This window comes from Betta splendens, chromosome 5 (assembly GCF_900634795.4).
Source record: "Betta splendens chromosome 5, fBetSpl5.4, whole genome shotgun sequence".
Classification (NCBI taxonomy): Eukaryota; Metazoa; Chordata; class Actinopteri; order Anabantiformes; family Osphronemidae; genus Betta; species Betta splendens.
This window is the reverse complement of record NC_040885.2, coordinates 6,966,201-6,989,711: the sequence shown is the minus strand read 5'-3', so window position 1 is coordinate 6,989,711 and position 23,511 is coordinate 6,966,201. Positions and strand designations below refer to the sequence as shown.

General features: G+C 48.9%; 2 protein-coding genes across 2 annotated transcripts; one reads left to right on the top strand and one right to left on the bottom strand.

Moving 5' to 3' along the window:
- Positions 1–1,844: 1,844 nt before the first annotated feature.
- On the top strand, positions 1,845–19,769 carry cast (calpastatin). The gene is given in 33 exon segments (XM_029150229.3): positions 1,845–1,936; positions 9,408–9,476; positions 10,247–10,390; positions 10,974–11,069; positions 11,501–11,611; positions 11,793–11,834; positions 11,905–12,000; positions 12,083–12,163; positions 12,288–12,326; positions 12,995–13,066; positions 13,165–13,233; positions 13,320–13,427; positions 13,512–13,664; positions 13,773–13,889; positions 13,975–14,101; positions 14,104–14,252; positions 14,399–14,491; positions 14,607–14,711; positions 14,817–14,933; positions 15,018–15,107; positions 15,311–15,424; positions 15,778–15,810; positions 15,905–16,009; positions 16,136–16,249; positions 16,334–16,390; positions 16,484–16,591; positions 16,675–16,779; positions 16,861–16,953; positions 17,093–17,128; positions 17,218–17,352; positions 17,766–17,795; positions 18,031–18,138; positions 18,240–19,769. Coding segments are annotated over 32 exon segments (2,982 nt in total). The 5' UTR covers positions 1,845–1,861; the 3' UTR covers positions 18,130–18,138; positions 18,240–19,769.
- On the bottom strand, positions 19,768–22,954 carry cd8a (CD8a molecule). The gene is made up of 6 exons (XM_029150231.2): positions 21,807–22,954; positions 21,389–21,700; positions 21,195–21,299; positions 21,011–21,112; positions 20,805–20,844; positions 19,768–20,414 (listed from the first exon to the last, which is right to left on the bottom strand). Exons 1-6 carry the CDS (start codon positions 21,853–21,855, stop codon positions 20,366–20,368), a joined length of 657 nt encoding a protein of 218 aa, XP_029006064.1. The 5' UTR covers positions 21,856–22,954; the 3' UTR covers positions 19,768–20,365.
- Between the last annotated feature and the right edge of the window lie 557 nt (positions 22,955–23,511).

Here is a 23,511-nt window from a genome sequence, read left to right as displayed (position 1 = left end):
AGTAGAGTCAGTGTTTCCACGTTAAGACAACTTTAAACGGATGAACGATGTTGAAGTGCAGGAGTGAGGAGTCGCTGCAGTGTCTTCTGAGAGCTTGACTTTGTCTCCCTCTGCTGAATGCGGCCTCTCCTCCGTCCGTCAGCGTCAGCTCCTCCGATAACAACGTTTTACCTGCAAACCTGCCGCACCGAAGGCTTTGTGTGTTCACTTGGGTGTTCACCATTCGAACGCCTAGTTCACCACCTCGCACAATGCAGCTCTGTTTGATTGCTGAGCACTTGGGTCGTGTCTCAGGTCCCTCCAGCTGCTGGGCTCCTTTGTCAGGTCACGTATTAGTGAACAGGAACCACTAGCTTTGCTACCATTTATAGTTCATAGCTGTAGAAATGAACTTTACAATATACAGCAGGGGAGCGTTAACCACCACACAAACTCTCACAGCTACTGCTTCCCTGTTTATACTCTAATAACCATTGCCTGGGTCACATGGAGGAGCACCGCAGGCGTCCAGGTGTGAAAACCAAACTAACACCACAAACCGTGAGCTTGGTTTTCGAGGAGGTGAAAGGTGTGGCGCGTGTTGTTGGGCCGCGCCGTTCACCAGCTGGTTTAACGGGCCGGGCCACACCACCGCGGGTGTGTGTGTGTGTGTGTGTCTGCAGGCGAAGCACCAGCCGACTGCAGCGCGCGGTGCGTTCGCTGGACCGGGCCTCCGCCAGACGTCTGGCTCTCGACCGCTCGGCCGCAAACTGGACTTTCACGTCAGGCTGCTCTGAGCGGAGCGCATTGCTGTCATATTTAGAGGAGGTGTGCTCGCAAAGCGCTTTCACAAAGTAAAAGACTGGGCTGTCACTCAGTCAAAGCCCTGATTGTGTCCTCACTCCACCCAACACCCGCCCAAGTCAGACTGTAGGTGAAATCAGGCTCCTACACATGTCATGTTACGCTGAACTTTGCCTCCACACGAAGATGGGAGCAAGTGTGTGTGTGTGTGTGTGTGTGTGTGTGTGTGTGTGTGTGTGTGTGTGTGTTTCATATCTGAAGGTGCTATAGAATCAACCTTTACCTTCCTAAAGCACTGGTTAAGGTTCAGAGCCAACACCCACACCTTCAGCTTCAGGTCATGTGTCTGTAAACGCTCCCTGCATTCCTCACTTACTGATATTTGCTGCGTTGATGCACACGGTCGTGATGAAAGCCTCTCAGTGGAAAGCAGCTTGGTCTCGGCGGCTGTGTATTGACCGGGTGATTGCATGGTGAGGTGATCGATATCCCTCCAAAGATTTCCATCTTGGCCTCAGGTCGGTCTCATGGCAGATTGTTGACTCAGTGTGACCTCTCCCTTATTTGCATGGCCCCGGATGTGTTACTGCTACGTGTGCATGAGGTGTGCATGTGTGTGTGTGTGTGCGTGTGTGTGTGTGTGTACCGAGCTTCTATCTTCACAGACCTGGGTGTGTGCTGAGTGATAAGTAGCTCGGATAGTTTTTCACATCTACACAACTTTGTTTGTGTGTGTGTGTGTGTGTGTGTGTGTGTGTGTGTGTGTGTGTGTGTGTGTGTGTGTGTGTGTGTGTGTGTGTGTGTGTGTGTGTGTGTGTACGTACTGCAGTATCTGGTTCATGTGCTGCCTCACCAGGTGCCTGTCAGTTCGCGTCCCTTTATAGCTCAAAGAGCAAGCACGGCGCCCTCCATCCATCCCCTCGTCCCCCCTCTTCCCTGCAACCACGCCCCCTCTGGCCGCTCTGCCCTCCCCCTTTTTTCTCTCGCTCTCTCTCCCCCGTCCTTTTCCCAACCCGCTGCGTGCCGACAGACGAGGCAGAGGCTGACACGCACTCGCACGGAGGCATTTGCAGCCAACATGGGCCAGATACTGAGCTGGATCCGAGGCCCACGGGACACCCCGGCCCTGCAGGATGTGTCCGTGGAGCAGCAGGTGTGTGCACGCGCGCTTGCGCGACGGTATGCGCGTACTCAGTTCTTCACGTGCGTTGTGTTTGGATAACAGACGTCAGCCCATATATTAAAGTGCAGTGGATGCTTTTGTTCTGTAAGTGCATCCGAGAAAAGTTTGTCATCTCCCTCATTTTGGGTGAACGCGCTGGTTCTGGCACCAGGTTGGACAGAACCGATGCCCCGATTCGCTACTTGCTACTTTGCAGCCAATGTTTCGTTCGAACCGCGCACCGGACCGCTGGTACCAGCTTCACTGGCCGACAGTCGAGCCTTTGGTTGTAGAAACGCGAGGCACTGGTTCGAAAATAGGCACCGACCCGCGTGTTAATAAATCACGGCTGGCGCTGGATCTCCGGTGTCACCGGTGCCTCCAGCCTCCGCGCGTCGCGCTTCTAGACGCGCGGTTCTGCGTCGCGCCTCGCGGAGGACGGCGCTTCTGTCGACTGACGCGCGCACATAGCGCTCCGCTGCGATGATGACGGGGTGTGGAGTTCATAATGGCACCGGCCGCGGGGCTCCTCGGGGTGATTATCTGTCCACTTTGTCCCTCAGTCCTTCGCTCTCAGAGCTGCGTTTCTTTGCTCTGACTCATGGCCTGTGTCAAAGGTTGAAGCTGGGTGGAGCGGAGGACGGCACTCTGACGGGCTGGACTTGTGATAACTGGACTTTTGTTGTGTTTGGGCCTTTTTCCCAGCTGTGGGCCTGCCTCCGCCCCAGCTCCTCCCAGTCATTACAGACAGGAAATGTCCACCGGGACCACATCTTGGCTCCACATGCCCGACCCATACAGTAGTTGGAGATAAGTAGACAATAGTGTGTATCCAACAAACATTTGTCTTTGTTTCACACTGGTTTGTTCTTACCTTGTACATTCTCATCAGTGAAGAGACCAAATATTACTAGTATAAGCAAGTGATTGGAGCTGTTTGCAGGTATTTTATGGGACATTGAGGAGGTAAAGAGGCCACTGCTGCTCTGTTTCATAGAAGTGGGGCTTCGGGCTCTACTATATGAGTCTCTGCTGACTCGTGTAGGTGCTCAAATAAAGTCTGATGTCAGGCCCGAGCTCTGCTCCGCTGACAGGAAGTGAGAAACCAGTCCCTCTGTTACTGCGTGTGCCCAGATCAGCTGGATCACTGCTGGATGAGCTGCCGTTGTGATGTTGGTTGTGCGCAGTTTACTGACAGTAGGTCAAATGGAGGTTGATCAGCGTCCAGCGTCACTCATGAATCCAGACTAAACGGTGCAAGTGCTCAGCTACTGATGAGATGCTTCGCTTCACAGATGTGTTTGAGAGTTTCCTATTGAACACGTTGCTGTTCATCGCCGTCGACAGGCTGCTTCATGTCCCGGCTCAAACTTGTGCCGTCAGATGTCTCACCCCGGCGCCAGGTTGGCTTGTGCTCAGCTGCTGATCTGCTCCCAGGTCAGTTATAAACAGGAGACCTGGACCGCTTCCAGGCCTCTGTCTCACCTGGGAGCGCTCTCCTTTGTGCACATGTCTGATGGCGTTTCACGCCTGAAGAGACGCGGGATCTCGCAGCCTCGCGGTGCTGGGCCTGAAAAGCACGGCCGCGTTGTGAAGAGCCAGCTGCCTGACGCGGAGTGGAAACTGTAAGGCGATATAATGGTTCTAATTCTTAGCATGACATCACATGACTTCATGGGAAGGGAAAGCTACATTTGGTGATGACCCCACAACCTTGTGATTATTGACTTATTAACCACAGAGCAGGTCCAAACTTAAACATGCCAACCAGACCTTTAGTGACAGCAGATGATGTAAGAATTTAGAGTCAAGGTCCCTGATTTCTAATGTTTAAGTGGATGAGCATGTGTCAACAGAACACTGGGGAAAGTGCAGTGTTAAATATAGACAGTTAGCGTCAGGACTGTTTGTACGTTGAGTTACATGGACAAGCTGCAGCTCTCTATATTTTTATTGTTTTGCAGTGGGAGAAGCTGCATTTAACTGTTATCTGTACAGATGTCAGAGAGATCTTGTTAAATCAGAAGTGATGAGTTACGGCGCTCTTATCTCAGGGTTTCCCAGCATTTTATCAGTGTGTGAATGCATCGTACAGCCCTGAAATAAGCCTGCACAGTGGGATGCAGCAGCAGACAACAGTAAATCAAGGCAACGACGAAGTAACGCCTCAAGTCCCAACAAGCAGGTAGTTTTATACGGTGACGTGACTTCTGTTGCCTCGACACCGAGGAAAAACATGAAACCCCAATGTTCCGGTTGATGTGAAATGAAGACTGTGTGATGAGGTATAAATGGGCCTGTGCTGGTGCTTTAAAGCAATAAAACCTTACATGTGGACTATGAACAGACAACACACGTGAATGAACAGCTCGGCTGCATTGTGTTGCTGCAGACAGCGTGATCTTTTTGTATTTCAGATGATGTTAAGTCATTTGATTTTAGAGACTGCTGATGGTTTTGACTGAACAGAAGATTGTAGTATTTAAATCATGTAAAGCTACTGTACAATTTGAAGAATGAACTGTGATAAATAACATTTCTGAACTACTGCACTCCAGTCACTTATACACCTTTTTTTGGAATGTGATCAATCCACTCATTCTGTTTTGCTAAGTGAGTTTTGTTCTGGTTTGTCAAGTTTTCCTGCTTGTTTCTTTACATTTTTTCTTGGTTGTTTCTACACAATGACACATTCTGTTTGGCAGCTACTGACAGACATGATCAGTGTTTCCCCTTTTTTTTACCTATTTATTTTTTTAGAAGAATGTTTTCCTCACACACATTAAAACTTATTGCCAGTCAAAGACAAAGAAGGATTTAGAATAACTGTGTTGAGTGTTGTGATAATAACGCGTAACGTATTTCTGATGAGGTAACAGATTGATACAGCGCTTTAATTTAAACCACACAGTTCTTACTCATCCTCCACCGTGATGTTGCTACCGTCCAACACAAGGGGGCGCTGTTCTTCAACGCCCTCCCTTTTTAACACGTTTCAAATGTGCAGCGACGTCAAAGCTGTGGTCTAACTTTAGCAGCTGAATGATCAGCTAATCATTGCAGTGCAGAGTGTGTTGCAGGTTACGGGGGGGCAGTGATCCTGCAGTGTTTTTCTACGCTTACATAACTTCTGGCTGCAGGAGACGCTTTGTGTTTCCTGCGTCACTCTGTTCAGGACTCACCTTGGAGCCCACACAAACAAACTGTTTACTCGTTCAGTTCCAGCTTTGGTCTCGTTTTAACCAGCCGTTCGTTCTTTGTGCCCTGGTTGCGCTCGGGTGTGGCTTGTGACACACACACACAAACACACACACACACACACACACACACACACACACACACACAAACGCGCGCGCGCTACGTCTCAACAGTTTAGATTCCTAAGCCGTGAGTCGGTGAGACACACCCAGCCTCAGACGGCACTGCTGCAGCAAATCCACTTATGCCCTGACTTACTCCTCCTCCAGCGTTGCTTTCATAATATAAAGGAACCTCCTGCGCGTCCTGGTGCGGGCCGACGCGTTATCGAGCGGCACCGTCCCTCCCCGCTGAGCCCGCGCCGAGTTCCTCCCCGAGCAGCCCTGTTTCTTTTTCCTGGCAGCTCGCGAGCAGTGGCAGGAGGGGCGGGGCCTTGCGCGTCACACCGACCAATCAGAAGCCTGCTCCGCTGCCCGAGCAGCACAGACTTGTTGTGCTACTTCCAGGAGGGCAGAGCAGCAAGTTTTTCACGGCTGGGTGTGTGTGTGTGCGTTTCTATGCGTGTCTACGTGTGCGTGTGTGCGCGTGCTTGACAGACGCCGGACAGAAGCGTTTCAACAACGCCAATCTAAGGTAACCTGGCCTTAAGAGAGCGCCCTAACCCAGCAGCACACAGAAAGGAGGCTCTCATCCACCCCATGGTATGTATCTGATTGTCTGCACGCAGTTGTGTGTTTGTGTGAGAGCTTCCTGTTTGACTGATGCCTGTCAAACTGTGGTCAGAGCAACATACTGGTTCTGTTCCTGCAGTTGGATCCAACAGCAGGTTCCCACATTGTGTCCTCGCTGCAGCTTGTGACTGTTGCGTGTCAAGTTCACCGCTGGCAAAACACTGGGCAGATCTCTTCCAGCGGTTGAAACCTTCATGGACTTCAACAGCGACTTAAAGTGAATAGACGACGTGTTTTGAATGCCCTTCGCTAATGTGCTAGTTTGGCTCATGTAAAACTATACAGATCTGCGTGTGGTGCTTGTGTGGGTGCTTCAACCACAACAACACAATGCAAGAACAAGGCCTCCGATTGTCCCCGCTTTGCATTCCTCCTCAGATTAGCCTGAACTTGCAACAAGGTGCAATAAACAGACACCGAGCGCGGCTTCGACTGGCATCAGACCGTCCCAATCCTCCCCTCGGCACCAGTATTCGCCGCTGCGCGCCTCAGAGCTGGACCTGCTGCCACGACCTTTAGCTCCGTTGCTACTGGCTCACATTCCTGCCCCGTCTGTCATCATTTCCTCCCGTGAGCCCAGGGCTTTCCGCGTTACCTCCGTCGGCCATTTACGCCAGTTCGCCCCTGTTTTTCGGTAGCAGCTGTTGGCGGCTCAGCCTGCGTGTCTGTGGTTTGTTGGGTGGGGCCCCAACGTTAGTCATCAGTTTTCATTCGGCTGCGGGGTTTTTGTTCTTTGACAGGTAGGATGCATTGTGACCTGAGTGCTTCATGCTGGAGCCTGTGGTAAACGGCTCTTTTCTGCTTTACTGCTGTTAAAACCAGTGGTGGACCCAGCACAAATGACAGCAGGACCTGGGAATCGAACCTGCGACTCCACAGCTGGCGGCCGACTCAAATGGCAACCCTTGAGCACAGCAGATGTTTCTGTTGAGGGTTAATGTGACGAATAGTAATGAAACTAAACCGAGTTTTGAAGCGGCATCAGCCACATCACTGTGCTGCACAGGTGAACCTGGATTTCTAAAACCCTGCGTCTCCTCTGGACCCTGAGCTGGTGGCTGTCCCCAGCTGCTGTGAGCTAAATCCCTCAGCGTCAGCTCTAATGAGCATCCCTTCTCTTTTTCTGTTTCCCCCAGTCCTCCTGTTCCATCCTGAAGTAGGCACAAACCGTGTTCATACTGAACGTCTGAGCCTTGTGTCCTAAAACAGAAAATATGCTCAACTACGCAGAATGACACACGACTACTGTTGAGTTTTTCATGCCGTGTACAGAATCAGTTACAAACCAGTTGAAGGCAACACACCTTGCTGCTACTAGTTCCCTAATGTACGACCCAGTTTCCAGATTTTTCAGAAAAGCAAAGCTTCAAAAACGTGTTTTAGAGGTGGACCTGGAGGCAGATCCAGACTAAAGATGACCTGGGGGGTGAATGCGCATCAGCAGCAGCTCCACCTTTGCCAAACATGCACTTTAAGATGCTTTGAATGACACCGACATACAGCACAGACGGGCAGCTCTGAGATCAGTGTGCTGTTCAAGGGGCGTGAGGAATGTAGGAATGTGGAGACTCGGCGGACAGAAAGCTCATAAAGCATTTGAAAGTGTGTCAGGTGAACATCGAGTTCACTCCTGTTACACAACAACAGCTCCGTTTGGAAGTCAGACAGACAATAACAGACTTTTCCAAAATATTCTAACGCCACAGAAATGACGTCGCCTTTCGTCGTGCAAATATAAATTGTTCCGATGCAGATGCTAATTTATGAAGTAAAATGTGAATTTGTTTCTAGTAGGTTCAGCGTGAGGGTCGGAGTCACATGACCCTGGAATCAGCAAGGCAGCACGCTCCCGTGCTCCTTGTGCTTCCGTGGTTTCCATCCACTCCTTTGTTTTCCGACTCTGTCCTCGTGACTGAAGACAAATAAGTCATCGGCTCATATACCAACATCATTTGACGGCAACAGATCGCGAACAATATCAACACATGGAAGTCGCACATCGAGCAACGCCATGGTCTCATATGTTGCTGTTATGTAACAGTCCTATGATGATGCCATTGATCTGGTCAGTGAGTCTTCATAAGATACGTTCAGAGTTTAGTCCACAAGAGGAAATGCTGAAGCTGCTTGTATTAATATAAAACTAGGTGGAGGTTATGTGTTTTTTCTCATCTCAAACAAATCAGTTTAGACCTTCTTGTATTATAGCTTATCTTCATAGAGTGTCAGTCAAGTTCTATTAAAAGGATATCACTCGTATTTTCCTTTTACCACCAACCCGCTCGTGATTAACATGCTTTTGGTAACTTGGCAACAATCAATATTTGTGGCAGAGCAGCAGGACTTCCTCTGAGGCGAGGGAGACCCTGCTGGTGTGGATTTCCTCATTTGTGCTGAAAAAAAAGAAAAAAAAAATTCCACTTGTTTTGGATCTGAAAGTTTCAAAGCAATATAAATCTTATATTATATCTTGATATTGTTCAAATAGATGAAGATGATGACAAAACCTTAGCTTTGATAGTGAAGTAACAAACACTGACGCATGCACCTACTCTGGCTTGTGACTTCATTTGTGTTAAATGCAACAGCAGTGTGTGAGGCAATCGCTGGCAGTGCTGCGCTGCAGTTATTTCCAAACCAAAGGTCCCAGATTGCAGATGGCTCAGACGCCGGAGCTCCGTCTATTTGTGTGTCGGCCGGTCCGTTGCCTCTGTCCGTGCCGCAGCCGCCGCCCGGCCCGCTCCGGCTAACCGCGGCGCCGGCCGCGCAGCCTGCTCGACGGGTTGACTCGCTCACAGGCTCCTAGGTGCTTAATCATGGCCCCAGAACAACTGATCTGTGTACATAGTTATTAGCGTAGGACAATGATACAATGCACTGGGCTGGATGTGAAAGTCAGAGCGAATCCTATTCACACCACCTCGAGGAACAGGGATGGGCCCTGCAGCGAACCCAGCTCCACCTGGAGACGATCACGTCGAAACACTCCACAGATGCACGTCCTCCATCACTTAGAGAGCAAACCTCTCCGTCTTTTAGTGTGTAATATTTATAGATTGTCATAAATGTGATGCATCGACAGTCTTACTGCATCTGTAGCATAGCTTCAATGTTGTGTCACTGCAAATCTTATCAAGGTGAGAATCGCACCAGAGACTGCATGCTGCATGCACAGATTATAATCAGATGTACAAGGCCGGCCCAGCTGGATCTCTGATGTCACATGGGGTGTTGCCACGGTGACCACAGACCACAATAATAGTTAGTCTTGTTGCTGTGTTCCACCCTCCAGTGTGGAATTCAGTGCAGAACTCTTCCACCTCTTCGCTCTTTTCAGGACATGCTACATGTGCGACTCTCTCTTTCTCTGCGTCTGTCTCCGGTTCAAACTGTGCCGACATCCATCTTCGAGAAACCACAGAATCTTGTTGTTGTCCATAAATCCTGCCTCTTGTAAAAATGCGGTATTTCTCACGAAGTCTTGAACTGATTTAAAATAGATTCTTTTCTTTCCTCTGTTTGTGTCTCTGCAGTCGCAGCAGAGTCAGGCCGCACCCGGTCCGGCAGCGAAGGCCTCCACCGCCAAGCCTGCACAGTATGAGGTACGAACCATTTCATCTGGACCCACGACCCCTGCGTTGTCCAGACAATGTGTAGCTGTGCTATTTCTTGTCCGGCTCCTGTTTGAGGCTATAACACAACAGGAAAACTTTCTTCTTCCTTCTATTCAAGTAAAGGAGAGCTAACGCCCAGCGGAACTCCTGAATGCACTCAGATAGTGCTTAAACCCATACCTATGTAACCTAGGCCTATTTCCCAACTAATATTCCCATTAATAATAACAACCCTTATTTAAGTTGGTCATTGGTAACATGCCGCCCTGCTCTCTGTTGCTGGAACAATTTCCAGACGTCAACACACAACAGAGGTATTTGGCACAAAGTGTTTTTGTTAAATGTCTGTCTGGGGGAGTTTTCGTCAACATCAGGTCCGACTGGTTCTGGCCACTGGCTTATCTTTCAGCGTTCTCCTCTGACGCTTCGAGGCCACAGTGAAGTGTTTCCGCTGAGCCTGAGCTCAGAGTAATGACTACTTTTGAACCTACCGTATATGCTAAACTAGGCTTGTATTTCTGTCTCATTAACCTTGAGCTAAGTGACTGTGACTGGCGGTGACCCCTTTGTGACCTTTTGTGAGTCAAGCGCAGCTATTGTACTCATGTTTCATTGACGGCGGATTCCGTAAAACACCCGCAGCCCACACTTCCCATCATGAACCAGTGATTTCATGACTAGTTTCCCCGTAGCACACACTGGAAGCGCCCTTGCTAATGAAGGCGGTTGACTTCCCCCCCACACCTGGTGCGTTACAGAAGGCATCCTCGGCATCCGACACGGCTTCAAAGCCCGGGGTGGTCACCACGGCAACAGGCGGAGCCACGGCTGGTGGCGTTGCAGCCGGAGGAGGCGCCTCAGTCGGGACGGCAGGGAAAGAGGCGCCTAGAGCCAAAGCAGAGGTAGACGGACTCTGGATGCTTGTTTCTGAGCGGATGGGGCTTCTGGCTGTTTGTTCCAATGCACCATGAACCCACTACTTCCTTCTTTTGGTCTCATCCAGTCACCATGAAGCAGCTCACCTCTTCTTCATCGACTTTTCCTTTTACAAACCATGCTACTCCTCTATATGCACCTCTTGAACACTTGACTGTGACATATTAATAAGCTCTGATGTCACCAGTGCTACTGACCTTTCCCCTGTTAACATTTTCTCCAAACACTTGCTCCTTTTGGTTCTTAGACTAACACTATGCTGGCAGGCGCTACTGTTATTGACATGTCGTCCACTGGGGCTACTGTTGTTGACATGACGTCATCAGGGGTGAGGGGCGGTCCCAGAGCCAAGGTAATGACGTCATCAAGGCGCTAGCGGCGTTTCATCCTGACTGTGAGAAATTGAGCGTTGGTCCTTGTGACAGATCTGGTCAAAGCCTTTACGGGGTCTTGCCTCACTCGTCTCTTCTACGTCTCATCTTCAGCTTTAGGACTATTGCGTGTCTGTTGTCCTTGTGTTTCTCATTTGGATACTGTACACGTTTGTAGACTGTCTCCAGTGTAAAACCTGCGGCTACAGCTCCTTCACCTGCCGCCGGAACGGCTGCAGCCAAACCTAAAGAGGCGCCTAAAGACGCGGCCAAGGTAGACGCCACCACTTCAGGCCTCTCAGACCGTGCTGGTGTCGGGGGGGGGTCTTTGAAACACTGGTGGGTTTGATGTGCTGTGGAGCCGTCTTCTGGTTCTGTTGAAGTCAGGCTGCGGACGCCTTTCTGCTTCAGGAGTCTTCTTTGCTACTTTGGAGATCAGCTCTCTGGAAATATAAGGAACTTTAGCTCTTTGCTCTGCATGTCCACGCTACACTCATTGTATTAGCTCATTCTGAACTACATGTACAGCATCAGCCAGAGGAAACCATGTGGACTATGAACGGATTCGTACCATCGCGCTGGTGGAGGTTTTCTTCTGTGGAACTCTTCCGTCTGTTCATTTGGGGATACTCTCTGCTCCGTGCATGTTCTGTGCCCTTTTACCAGACATTGGCCTAAAATGCTCTGCAATCCGTTGTATCTTAGAGTGCTGCTGCCACCGCAACAGTCAAAGGTGAAGCGCCTAAAGTGGATGCTGCTAAAGCATCGCAGCCGGCAGCTGCTGCAGCTGGAGGAGCATCTGTGCAGGGGAAGAAGGTAGACAAAATCCATCAGGGTGGAGGCTCTGTCCTGTGGTGGTGGGAGGTTCTCCCCCTGAATTCATGAATAAACACCCAGTGGGAAGTTCACCGTCACCTCTCAGTCCTGTCATGACGTGTCACGTGTCACGTGTTTCATGTGCTCCTGTCCTAATTCTGGCTCTGTGTCTCTGGTTCAGGTCCAGGTGGAGGTTCCTTCCTCAGCAGCTAAAACCAAAGAGGTAAGCGCAAACGCGGCCGGACGCTTTTCCCAGCATGCTCTGTGGTTGCTGAGTTGTGCTGCATGCGCAGGCGCCCGCGGCCGACCCCTTCGACGCCCTGGCCGACATCCTGCCGCCGAGCGGCCCCGCCCCTCAGCCCGTCTACACCGGGCCGGAGGTCACAGAGGTAGCGCAGAGCCGCACGGTGCATGTGGAGCTGAAGCTCGGCGCTAGCACTGAGTTAACCCTGTGTGTCGCATGTGTCACAGTCCGCTGTCACGGCTGAGAGCGGCCACAGGTGCGGCGAGCGAGACGACACGTTGCCTCCGGGTTACAGATGGAGCGAGATGGTCAGTCCCCCCCCGGTCGCCTCGTAACCTCTTCTGCTGGGTCACTAGTTTGTTACGGTGTCGACGCTTCCACGTATTTGCACCTTCCGATCGACTTCAGGGTCTCTTCTCTCCTGTTTTCCAGCCTCCAGCTCCTGCAGATGTCAAACCCAAGGACGAGCCTGTAAGTGAACCTTTCGCAGCCCACATGAACGATGTCACACTCTCTCAGATAAAAATGAACTGTTTGCAGACTTTCTCCAACACATGTAAGCAATGAGGGAGCGCCGAACTGAGATTACGCATACAGGAAGTGCTTATTCCACAGTTTGAGCTGCTGCTGCTGCTGCTGCTGCTGCTTCCTCTAGAGCGGGGAATGGGGCATTGCACTGCAGGGTGTTGACGCAGCTCAGGACCAGCCCGTTCTTGTCCGACCAAACCCAAAAAGTTATTTGCATGACTGACTAAATGTCACATGCGCCCACATCCACCCATCTGTGGGTTCCGCCCCTTCTCCACACCCACTTTTGTCACCTTATTTTAGCGTCTTTGTCATCATGAAAAGACGTTTACATTTTTGTAGCCGTTTTAATCATCATGTGAACTGCGTCTTTTAAGAGCGTTTCTGCGTTTGTGGAATGTGAAGGGTGTGTCTGCTCTTTTCCTCTGTCCTGCACGCAGTTTGTTCGGCGCTATTTTTGCAGTTTTCCTTAGCTTCCGTAGTTTGGCCGGCCACGCCCCCTAGTGGCGACCCCATCACGTAGTCACTGTACGTGGTTCGAAGTGGTCTCGTAGGAGCAGGTCTTCCTCTCGTCCGGTGGTGATGCACGCTCTGTTTTCTCCTCTCACAAGGCACTGACCACAGACCAGGCCATGGATTCCCTCCTAGATGACTTTGCAGCTGCTGCACCGGCGAAGCCAGGGGTCAGTGTGCAGCACTCTGCTGCTGGTCTGTCATTTAAAGTCCCACCCTGCCGAGTCTGACATCATCACACCTGTGTTTTTATGTGTAATACCTACAGAAGGACCATGTTGACAGTGTGGTTGCCTCATCTGCCGCCCCTTCTAATTTTGCACCAGCACCTCCAAAGGTAGCGTAAATATCTCTAATGTTTGATGTCATTATAGTGTAAAAGCATCTGACTGAAGGACCAAACGGTCTAATCATCCCTTACAGAAAGGTGTCACCTCCGTGTCCCCTGCACCTCCTGCTGATAAGAAAGCCAAGATGGAGAAGGTCCCAGCGCCTTCGCCTGTGGAGGCTGCACGCTCTGCTCCCTCCACGGTACCTTCCCGCAGAGCCGTCTTTGCAGATGTCTGAGTCCCCTCCTCCTGTATAATACTGAGTGTCAGTCTTTGCTGCTGCTAGAAATCTGCTCCTGCGCCTCCTGCTGACAAAAAGCCCAAGTTGGAGAAAGGCGACTCTCTGCCTCTGGACGCTCTCAGTGCCCTCGGCGACACTCTGGCTGCAGACGAACCCAAACCTGAGCCCCCCAAAGTCAGACCCGAGGACATGGTGCCGGTGAGAGATCCGATGGCCGCGGTGCTCGAGTAGAGGCACACTTCCTCCTCCCAGTAGACGGTGACTGGAAATATCCACACCAAACGATGTCTGACTTCTTGTTTTTAGGAGGAGAAGCTCAAGAAGGAGAAGGGCGTACGCGTAGGAGAGAGGGACGACACGCTTCCTCCTGAATACAGGTTTAAAGAGGACGATCTCAACAAGCTGCCTCCTCCAAAACCCGAGGTGAGACTGGAAACAAACTGTGAACCTACAGTATAAATGTATGTATTCTAATGTCGATCTACATTATGTTTCTGTCCTCCTGCAGCCCACCATGGAGACTGGTGAGGCTCTGGATTTCTTGTCTGAAGGCTTCGTTAACCCCTCATCAGCTCCTGCAGTCCACGCGCCTGTTGCTGCCTCTTCAGCGGCTCCGGCACAGGTTCGCTGTGAATCCATTATGCTGCACCTCCACAACGTTACCTCATGCATGTAACATGTCAGCGGCTGACCCCTCGCTTTTGTGTTTTGTAGAAGGCCACTGCTCCTGCTGATCAAAAAGCCAAAAAAGACAAGGAGGCCGGACTCACGGCTTCTACAGCAAAGGTGCAGTGCAACAAGCTCACAGCTGCTTTTCTACAGCCTCTGTCTGAATTCCATCAAAATGTTATACCTTGAAATCAAGCCATTATTTAGATTATATATAGTTATGTCTAACTCAGATTATTGCTCTGAACTGTTGTCTGCTGTAGAAAGTCGAGTCCTCTGCAGGTCCCCCTGCTGATAAGAAAGGCAAAGCCGCTGGTGGAAAGGACACCACTGACTCTAAGCACAAGACAGGACAGGTGAGAGACACTGATGCTCCTCTCCTGTTTCTCCTCCTTCATGCTTCTTGCAACAGAGGCAGATATTTCATTTCCATTTCCACATTTGACTCCATGTCCCATCTTCTGTCCTCAGGATGACTCTCTGAATCTGGACGCTCTCAGTGCTCTTGGAGATACTCTGCCTGCAAACAAACCCAAACCCGAGTCCCCGAAACTCAAACCCAAGGACATTGTGTCGGTAGGGAAAGTATAAAGTTTGGATTGGATGATGTCCAGTCTGTAGCACAAGAGCAGTATTTGTTCTTCAGACCCTCCTCCTCTAAATGTTATTTTCTTTTTATAGGAGGAGAAGCTCAAGAAGGAGAAGGGCGTACGTGTAGGAGAGAGGGACGACACGCTTCCTCCAGAGTACAGGTTTAAAGAGGACGATCTCAACAAGCTGCCTCCTCCGACACCTGAGGTGAGACTGGGAACACGTCACATTAAGGCTCTTATTAATGAATAGCTCCATGATGTTGATCAGTCCGTCACTCTCCTCCTGCAGCCCACCATGGATACTGGTGAGGCTCTGGACTTTTTGTCTGAAGGTTTTACAACTTCCTCCGCTGCTCCCGCAGTCCATGCTCCTGCACAGGTAAAAACAGTGGAGCAGGTTATAAACAAATATAATATTAGCTCAGCCTGGATGTACCAGCATCTTCTTAGATGTCACAACTTGTTTGTTAGGTCTCCAAACCTTCAGGCTAAATAAAACAAAAAAGTTGTTTGTATTTCTATTCACTCATATCCCCCTATTGGGATATATTGGTCTAAAAGTAATTTCAAACCATTTTTCAGAGCAAAGTCGAAGACTTGTCAGCGTTAGATGCACTTTCTGCAGATTTTGTGGCTCCATCTAAAGCTGCTGGAGTTCAAGCAGAAGTTGCTCCTTCCACCAAGAAGGAACCAGAGGTAAAACGGCTGCTTCGTGTGTGTGTGTGTGTGTGTGTGTGTGTGTGTGTGTGTGTGTGTGTGTGTGTGTGTGTGTGTGTGTGTGTGTGTGTGCGCGTGTGTGTGTGTGTGCGCGTGTGTGTGTGTGTGCGCGTGTGTATGTGTGTGTGTGTGTGTGTGTGTGTGTGCGCGTGTGTGTGTGTGTGCGCGTGTGTGTGTGCGCGTGTGTGTGCGTGTGCGCGTGTATGTGTGTGCATGTGTGTGTGAACCCTTCTGCCTTAAAATATGGATGGTATGAATGTTCCTATTCAGATAATAGAAAACAGGCAAGGAATGTGTTTTTTTTGTTCATTTTTTTTTGTATTATGTTACAGAAAACAGCTGCTGGGAAACCCAAGATTGAGAAGGTAACCATGAGGGAACATAGGTTTTTGAAAATAGTTCGAAATAGGTTTTTGAAAATGAAGTATTATAACTCTTTTTTTCCTATTCTCTGCTCAGGCTGACTCTCTGAATGTGGATGCTCTCAGTGCTCTTTGCGACACACTGCCAGAAGACAAACCCAAACCTGAGGCCCCCAAACTCAGACCTGAAGACATTGTTTCAGTACGACACACACACACACAATCTGTACAGTAGATATTTATTCCAGTGAGGCTTTTATAGTATGCCACACTTGCTTTTGTTTTGTGTTTGGCAGAAAGCAGTACTCTATGTTAATGCGTTTTATAGGAGGAGAAGCTCAAGAAGGAGAAGGGTGTACGTGTAGGAGAGAGGGACGACACGCTTCCTCCAGAATACAGATTTAAAGATGATCTCAAAAAGCTGCCTCCTCCAAAACCTGAGGTGAGACTGAAAATCGTACCATACGTAATGTACGGATGTTAACCTGATCATCATTTTACATTCCTCCTTTTTTTCCTCTTGCAGCCCACCATGAAGACTGATGAAGCTTTGGACATTCTGTCTGAAGGCTTCTCCTCAGAGGTACACGACTGAGCCCTGCAAAAATAACACTTTAACACGCAGGGATTTTCTATAGTCCTCTATGGATATGGATTTCATGTGTCTCTCCCTCAGCCCTCTGCAGATCAGGCTCTGGAGGCCTTAGGAGAAGACTTTGTTGCCCCCACTGCTGCTTCCACCGTAAAGTCTGCTGCTTGCGCCCCCCCAAAAACCGAGACACAGGTGAACACGCATCAAAGTCGCTTCGGCTAGACTCTTTAAAACCCCGCAGAGCAGTCCTGGCAAAGCTGTGTTTGTGCTTTCAGCTGGGAACAGGCGAAGACAGCGCTCTGGATGCTCTGTCGGCCAGCTTGAAGGATCTCAAACCTGCTCCTCAGCCGGCCCCAGTTCCTGCCAAGGCCATGGTCAAGGTAGCCAGCGCGCTCCGAGATCACAGATATTATAGGAAGGAATATTTAGCACGTTACAATATATTTATTTCATTGTTACAGGAGAAAAAAGCTGTTGAAGAAAAGGTGGTTAAGATGGGAGAGAGAGACGACTCGCTGCCACCAGAGTATCGACCCACTGAGGAAGACCGGAAGGTAAACGGATCTCTGTAATGGTGAAAAAGACTGATCTAATGTTTTAATGTAACGGATGGAAATGACTTTTGGGACATTTTAATGTAGTGTTTACGTATATATTTTACTAATAACTTACTGTATCTTTTTCTTTTTAAAGAAAATGAAAGAAGAAATAGCAAAAAGACCAAAGGAGGTAAGTTCTTCACATGATGCAAAGATAAAATTATGCAAATGTCCGTCATGCAGCTAGTGATGGGTTTTCTGTTGTTGCTTGCTCTGCAGAAGAGTATGGATGAAGACACAGCTCTAGACCTGCTGTCTGGTGATTTCTCCGACCCCAAGCCCACGTCACCGGCCGCAGCACCCGTAGCCAAAACAACGCCAGCAGCACCTGTGCAGGACTCAGATGCCAAGAAGGTGAACAGACTGCTCCTACACCACCTTCGTTAAGCTTTTACATGGTCGCATTTCTTTCAGGTGAAGCAGTTCCTGGTACATTCTGGTTGGGAAGCCAGTAAATGAGCCATTGTTTGTGTTACATTTAGGACGGGCTCTTTTTGCCATGAAAGTCATGAAGGTTTCATCAGGCCGTTAGCACCTGTAACAACTCTGTAACAGTTTAAAGTGGAAAAAACAAAGGTAAACACATTCCTGAGATGATGTAAGAGAGCTACATCAACCCATGTAACCACAAAGGAACAAGAAATTGTAAAGCCTGACATCTTATGGCAGTGAACATATCGCCACCTACAGGCGAATATTAATACTGCGCCCCTAGTCATTACCTCTGCCAGCGCTGGAGCCTAACCAGGGTATCAACTTTGTTACAGGGCAAGAGCAAGTCAAAGTCAAAATCCAAAGTAAGAACTCTGCCTGCTGCATGAAAACTAAAAGGACACTGAGCATTAGACTCAAACCCACAGTCCATCACCGACTCCATCCATTCTTAAGCGTCCATCTGTGCACAGCGCTGCATGATATGCTCTCACCTCTGTGCTTCGCCTGACGTTTAGCCTAAACCGTGTAATAAACGCATGCATGTGTCTGTATTGCCTGTCGCATACATTTTGACCGTTCTGAATCCTGTTTTTCCAGAAGCACCAAGCGGAGCAGCCGCCCGCCGCTAACCTGCCTCCAGCCCAGCGAAGCTCTGATGTTGTGCCAGCGTCCACAAAGAAGGCGGGGAAGAGCTAGAGCCCCCTGGTAAAGTCTCCTCATGCCTCTCTGCCACATGTGACCTGATTATGGCACGAACGTCACCAGCTTTTCCGCTCACTGCTACACGTTGTCGTGTGTTGTTGTAGGTCGGCGACGCGGTTTGTCCTCGAGGCCAAAGGGGCGCTTCAGTGTGGGAGGTGCTCTCTGGATAATCAGTGTGTTTTCGTAAATCGCCAAGAATGTATACCGGTTGAAAGACAGCCCTAGACATGCCCATAATGCGCACACGCACACACACGTGCACACGCATACATACACACCAATGCACATGCACACGCACACACACGCATACACACACACACGCATACACACACACACACGCATACACATCTGTGTGCAACGCCTTTCATACTTCGTTTCACATACAATCAGAGTGTGAGAAGCTCTCGGTTTCTCTGGAGGAAATGAAAAGAAGACTTCTCAAAGCTAAATAAGCGAACTGTAGTGAACCTTGGTGAACGGAGGTGAAGGGGCTGAGGGAAGGAAGGCGCTGCTCATCACACTCCTGCATCTACACATCAGCTGACAGTTAATATCACAAGCCCCTCGATTATCCAAGCGGGTTGTTGGAAAGGTTGTGTGTGTGTGTGTGTGTGTGTGTGTGTGGGGGGGGGGCATATGCAGAGTGGGTGTACGGTATTGGGATCTTCGTGCAATCTTGATGTACACAGAGAAGTTTTCTATCAAGATGTGGTCATTAAAACACTAGTGTACAGCTTAGTTTGCTTTTATTTTGGACGGCTCATAGTTTACATTAGTAAATACGTGGATTTACAGGAAATGTTTTATTTCTGCTTTAGTCTGTAGCGGACAGCTTCACGAGAATGCCTTTTACTTTCTGTAGAGAACAGTCTGTCAAGAGAAGGGTCTTTTTATGTAATAGGCCTGACTAGTGTTCAGAAGTGCACTTAGTGACCTGAGGCGGTTACACTTTGCGGGCCGCACGTTGGTATACTGTACGACAAAAAAACAAAAAACCTTTTTTAAAGTGTAAAGCCACTATATGCTTCCCAGGTTTTTCCACATCAGAGGTTGTGTGTGTGTGTGTGTGTGTGTGTGTGTGTGTGTGTGTGTGTGTGTGTGTGTGTGTGTGTGTGTGTGTGTGTGTGTGTGTGTGTGTGTGTGTCCAAAAATATGAGAAATATGTCAGAATACAAAAAAATAAAATCTATATTTCAGAATGCTCCAGTTGCGGTGATGTGAAGTCTGTTTTCTATGGTGATGAGATGAAAGAAGACATTATAATCATCTGCCCTGAAAATGTGTAAAGGATCAACGGAAAAGCTGCAGAATCAAATCAGTAACGCTGTTGGTTCTGTTTGCTTGGTTACAGGTGCAGGGGAAACGTGTGTGTGTGTGTAACTGAACCGATCTCCTCTTCAAATATTTTTCTTTGCTCCTGACTTAGTGGTTTTTGTTTTGTTTTTTTTCCATTTTGCATGCTGTTGTATCAGCCCACTTCCTTTTGACATGAGGGGGGGGGGGGCTTGCACCAAATAAAATGTTTTTGTCAAACTTTATATTTTTCTGCCAAGACCCCCAATGTCTGACTGGGATTCAAATGCGTGGTGACAAAAACAAACGGCTTAAATAAAGAAGTCGTCGCAGAAAAGGTGGATTTCTTGTTGTATTTTATTTATTTTTACACGGATTCAAGCTACAAAATAAAGACAGCAGTAATATTCTGGTACAAAATTCATTTAAAATTATTTAAAATCTCTAAATCTAAAAGATCTAAATAATGCCAGTTACATTATAAACCATAAAACTGTAACTGGCAGGTGCTATGTTTGTACGTTTGAGTAAGACCGTCATCAGTTTGCGTTTACTTTCACTGAATAAACGATTGTACATAATTTTTTTTACTTATTTTTATAGCTGTAAATTAATGTTTTCAGAATAAAACTTTCTCAAATCCTAAAACTGCAGAAAACAAGAGAAGAAAATGTGCCATATCAACAAATCAAATCAGCAAATCAACAAAAAGTGATGTTGAAAAAAACAAACCGCAAATATATTTCAAAAGAAGAGGCTCTAACAAAAGAAATTTGTACAAAAGCAAAACTGACTAAACATTGAAAAGAAATCAGACTATTGACTATCTGACGATAAAAGTTGACAGAGGAGGCTCAATTAAAATGTTCTCAGGACATTCATTCAACAACTACGGAGTTTGAATAAGTTTACAGTTTGAAGACGTGCATCGTTCAGATTAAACATGTCTGTTGTTCATTTGTTTTCCTGGAGTCATGTTCTGTGGCCTGAACAAAATGAAGACATTAAATAAATAAATAAATATCAGGTATGACATAACATAATGTATGAATAGTAAAAGTAAGTAGTAAGTAAAGCAGAAATGTATTTGTGTGTCTTAGCAACTCCGACAAGACGACTGTGTAAGAACTCAAAGAAGAACAAAAGACGCTTTAATGCTTTTATTTATGTCTTTAATGAATACCTGAATCAAAGAGCAGGAACTATGTAATGTGTTAATAAACCCTTGTTGGTTTTTAGAGACTATTGCTTGAAAAACCTACCTCGTATAATTGATAGACCCCCCCCCAGAAAATATAATGAACATGATAATTAGATTCTGATCCTAATAGTAAAAGGATACTATAGAAAAAAACAATTTCAAATATTCAACGTACCTTTTCCTGTAATGATGTGGACATCTCCGCGTCCTTATTTCTGCGGCAGAGCAAACATTTTATTTCAAAGCAAATTGTCACATGCAAGAAAGACCAGAGAAAAGCAGCAAACGCAGCGTTCTGAAGCGCGGAGATGACGGGCCGCACATCAAACGTCATCCAGACGAGCGTTTAATGCCGCTTCCTTTCATGTATCGAGAACTTACTGTTGCAGTACAGCGTGGTGACGATGAGGAGCAGGAGGAGAAGGCCGCAGGACCCGGCCAGTGGGCCCAGTATGACGAGAGGACAGTACAAGGACGCGCTCTCTGTAACACACGGGCTTGTTTTATGACCCTCATCACCTCCAGCGTGTCGGTGCGGTCGGTTCAGCGCACGGCTACAACTCACCCGGCTTCGCTCTGCTGGTGTTACAGCTGCAGGGCCTGGTGGTTGTGGTCGGACATGGCGGCGTAGAGACGACCTTTGGTTCTGGTGCCGCGACTGGATCCGTAACTTTTTGACAAAAGGAATGATTTTGCAGGAATAAAACTGAAAGGCACTTGCAGAGTCTGCATTAAACCAGTTTGAACCAGGGAACTCACCACCAACCAGTCGTTTCACTTTGCCAAATTTCAGCTCGTTGCCTTTTATACTTGCACAGCTGTACACGCCGCTGTCTTCGAACTTGGTGAAGGAAGTCAGAGTGAGGACGTCATCGGAAATTTGTAATCTGGGATTTTGGATCCCCTTAGACTTCAACATGCCGTTGTTGGTGTAAGATGCAATAAATTCCATGCCAACATTGTCCAGGACGCGAAACCATATGATGATGGTGCCTATTTCAGAGGGTCTGCACTCGATCCTGTGTGAGTCCCCTTGGTTGACTGTTACCACTTCAACTCCTGAAGTAAATCCTAAAATATGAAGACGGACGCATTTCAGTTCCACTCGACTTTCAGTTCCACAAAAACTCGATTGGCAGGAAATGGACAAATGAATAATATAAAGTGTTGAACTTACTCTGATAAAGCATCAGAATCACAAGGGCCTGAATCCACTTTTGGTCCATCTTAATCCTACAGATGACAATAGCTGCCAAACACGTCTTTCCGGTGTTTGTTGGAGTCTGCTATGAGATAATTCAGCGAGATATCAAACCCCGCCTCGTTGTCTTTGCTCTGTCAAATAGTGTCATTGCAGCGCAGCGCTGCAGAGGCCTCCTGCAGCACACTCGTGGTCTGCACCCTGTTTTTGAAGTGGAGCCCACCCATGTGAGCGCTGCCTCTAGGCTGAAGCGCTGAGCCGCACTGCTCCATCCAGGGGCGAGCTCAGCAGGGTGCCGAGGGTGGGGGGAGGCGTGGGGGGCCTGATGGAGCATGACCGCGCTGCGAAAGGTCAAACGATTTGACCCCAAGAAAAGAAATGCTACAAAAACATCACAAGTGGACACAGAAGCAACAAAAATCAAAGTATGACATCATCGCATCAAGTTTTCACATCATCTGGGCGTCACCGGGAGGATGGAGGTTAATGTACCCCGCTGCTAATGACGGACAGCGTCATCAGGCTGTTGCCTCGCTGTGTGACAGCTAGATGGCAGCAAAAGGAGGTTTTCCTCCCCTGACCCGCGTATTATTAAGCAGCGAGTCATTATTGTCTCCAGCTGAAGTTTTACACTGTGCTGCACCGCCGGCCATCGCCCCGAGCGACGCTCCGACTGCCGCAGACTGACGGAAAACACCTTCCGTGACGTCAGCAGCCCAGGTGTGGAGCGCGCGCGCGGCCGCGTGAAGGTCTCTCGTCCCCGACGTTCTGTTTGATGCCGGTGAGAGAGTCCTGGTCGCGTCAGCCCGGCTCGGACGCGGACGCCGGATCCCACGCAGACAGGAAACACACGCAAACCGAACAATAATGTAGAGAATTGAAGCCCCCGTCGCTGTAATTGAATCTGTTTGAAGAGCTGCAGGGAAGTGAAACCTTCAGATGGAGCAGCGATGGTGCAACCAGAGCCCGTGCTGCTTCCTGCTCAGTGACGGAAAGTAAAAGCAAGCGCTGATCTGGTGATGGGCAACGAGAAGTGACATTTTACCTCTTAGTGGGCGACTTGCGTTCCACTGGTGGGTGGAGAGCGGCAATGAGAAAAAGCAGGAGGCAGCAGACATAACAGAGGGGGGGGGGGGCAATAAAATGCTATTAATGGCTTAAAGAGCACAACTAGAGTGAAATCTCTATGTTAACGTTTCCTGTTTGGCCTAAACTCCGCGTTCGTTGCGAATGAAAGCGCGTGAGTTTCGGGCCGGGGCTGTTTTCAGTGAAGAGGGGATTCTGTTGATGCTCTGCGCCGAGGGGACACCCAGTCAGAACGTTCTGACTGAGCCCACTTCACCTTTCCACGTCTCTGTTCCACAGTTGACTCACTGGCAGACACACCTGCGCAGGCTTCCCCGTCTTAGTCACGCCGGGGGGTCTCCAACCTGAAACCCCGCGCGTGCGGTGGGTGACCGGGGGAAGCCGGCGAGTACGCCAGCGGCGCTCCACGGTGGCCCTGCAGAGCCCGGCATGCGCGCGCCACCGGCATCTGCGGGCAGATGCTCCAGATGCGCGCTCGTGGGTGACTGGCCGGTTCGGCGCCGGTGTCCTGGAGCCTCTGGGCCCGAAGGAGACCAAGCAACGCAGGAAGTGTGAGTAGAATTAAGCACATGGAACCAAAGGGGAGCGCTGCAGG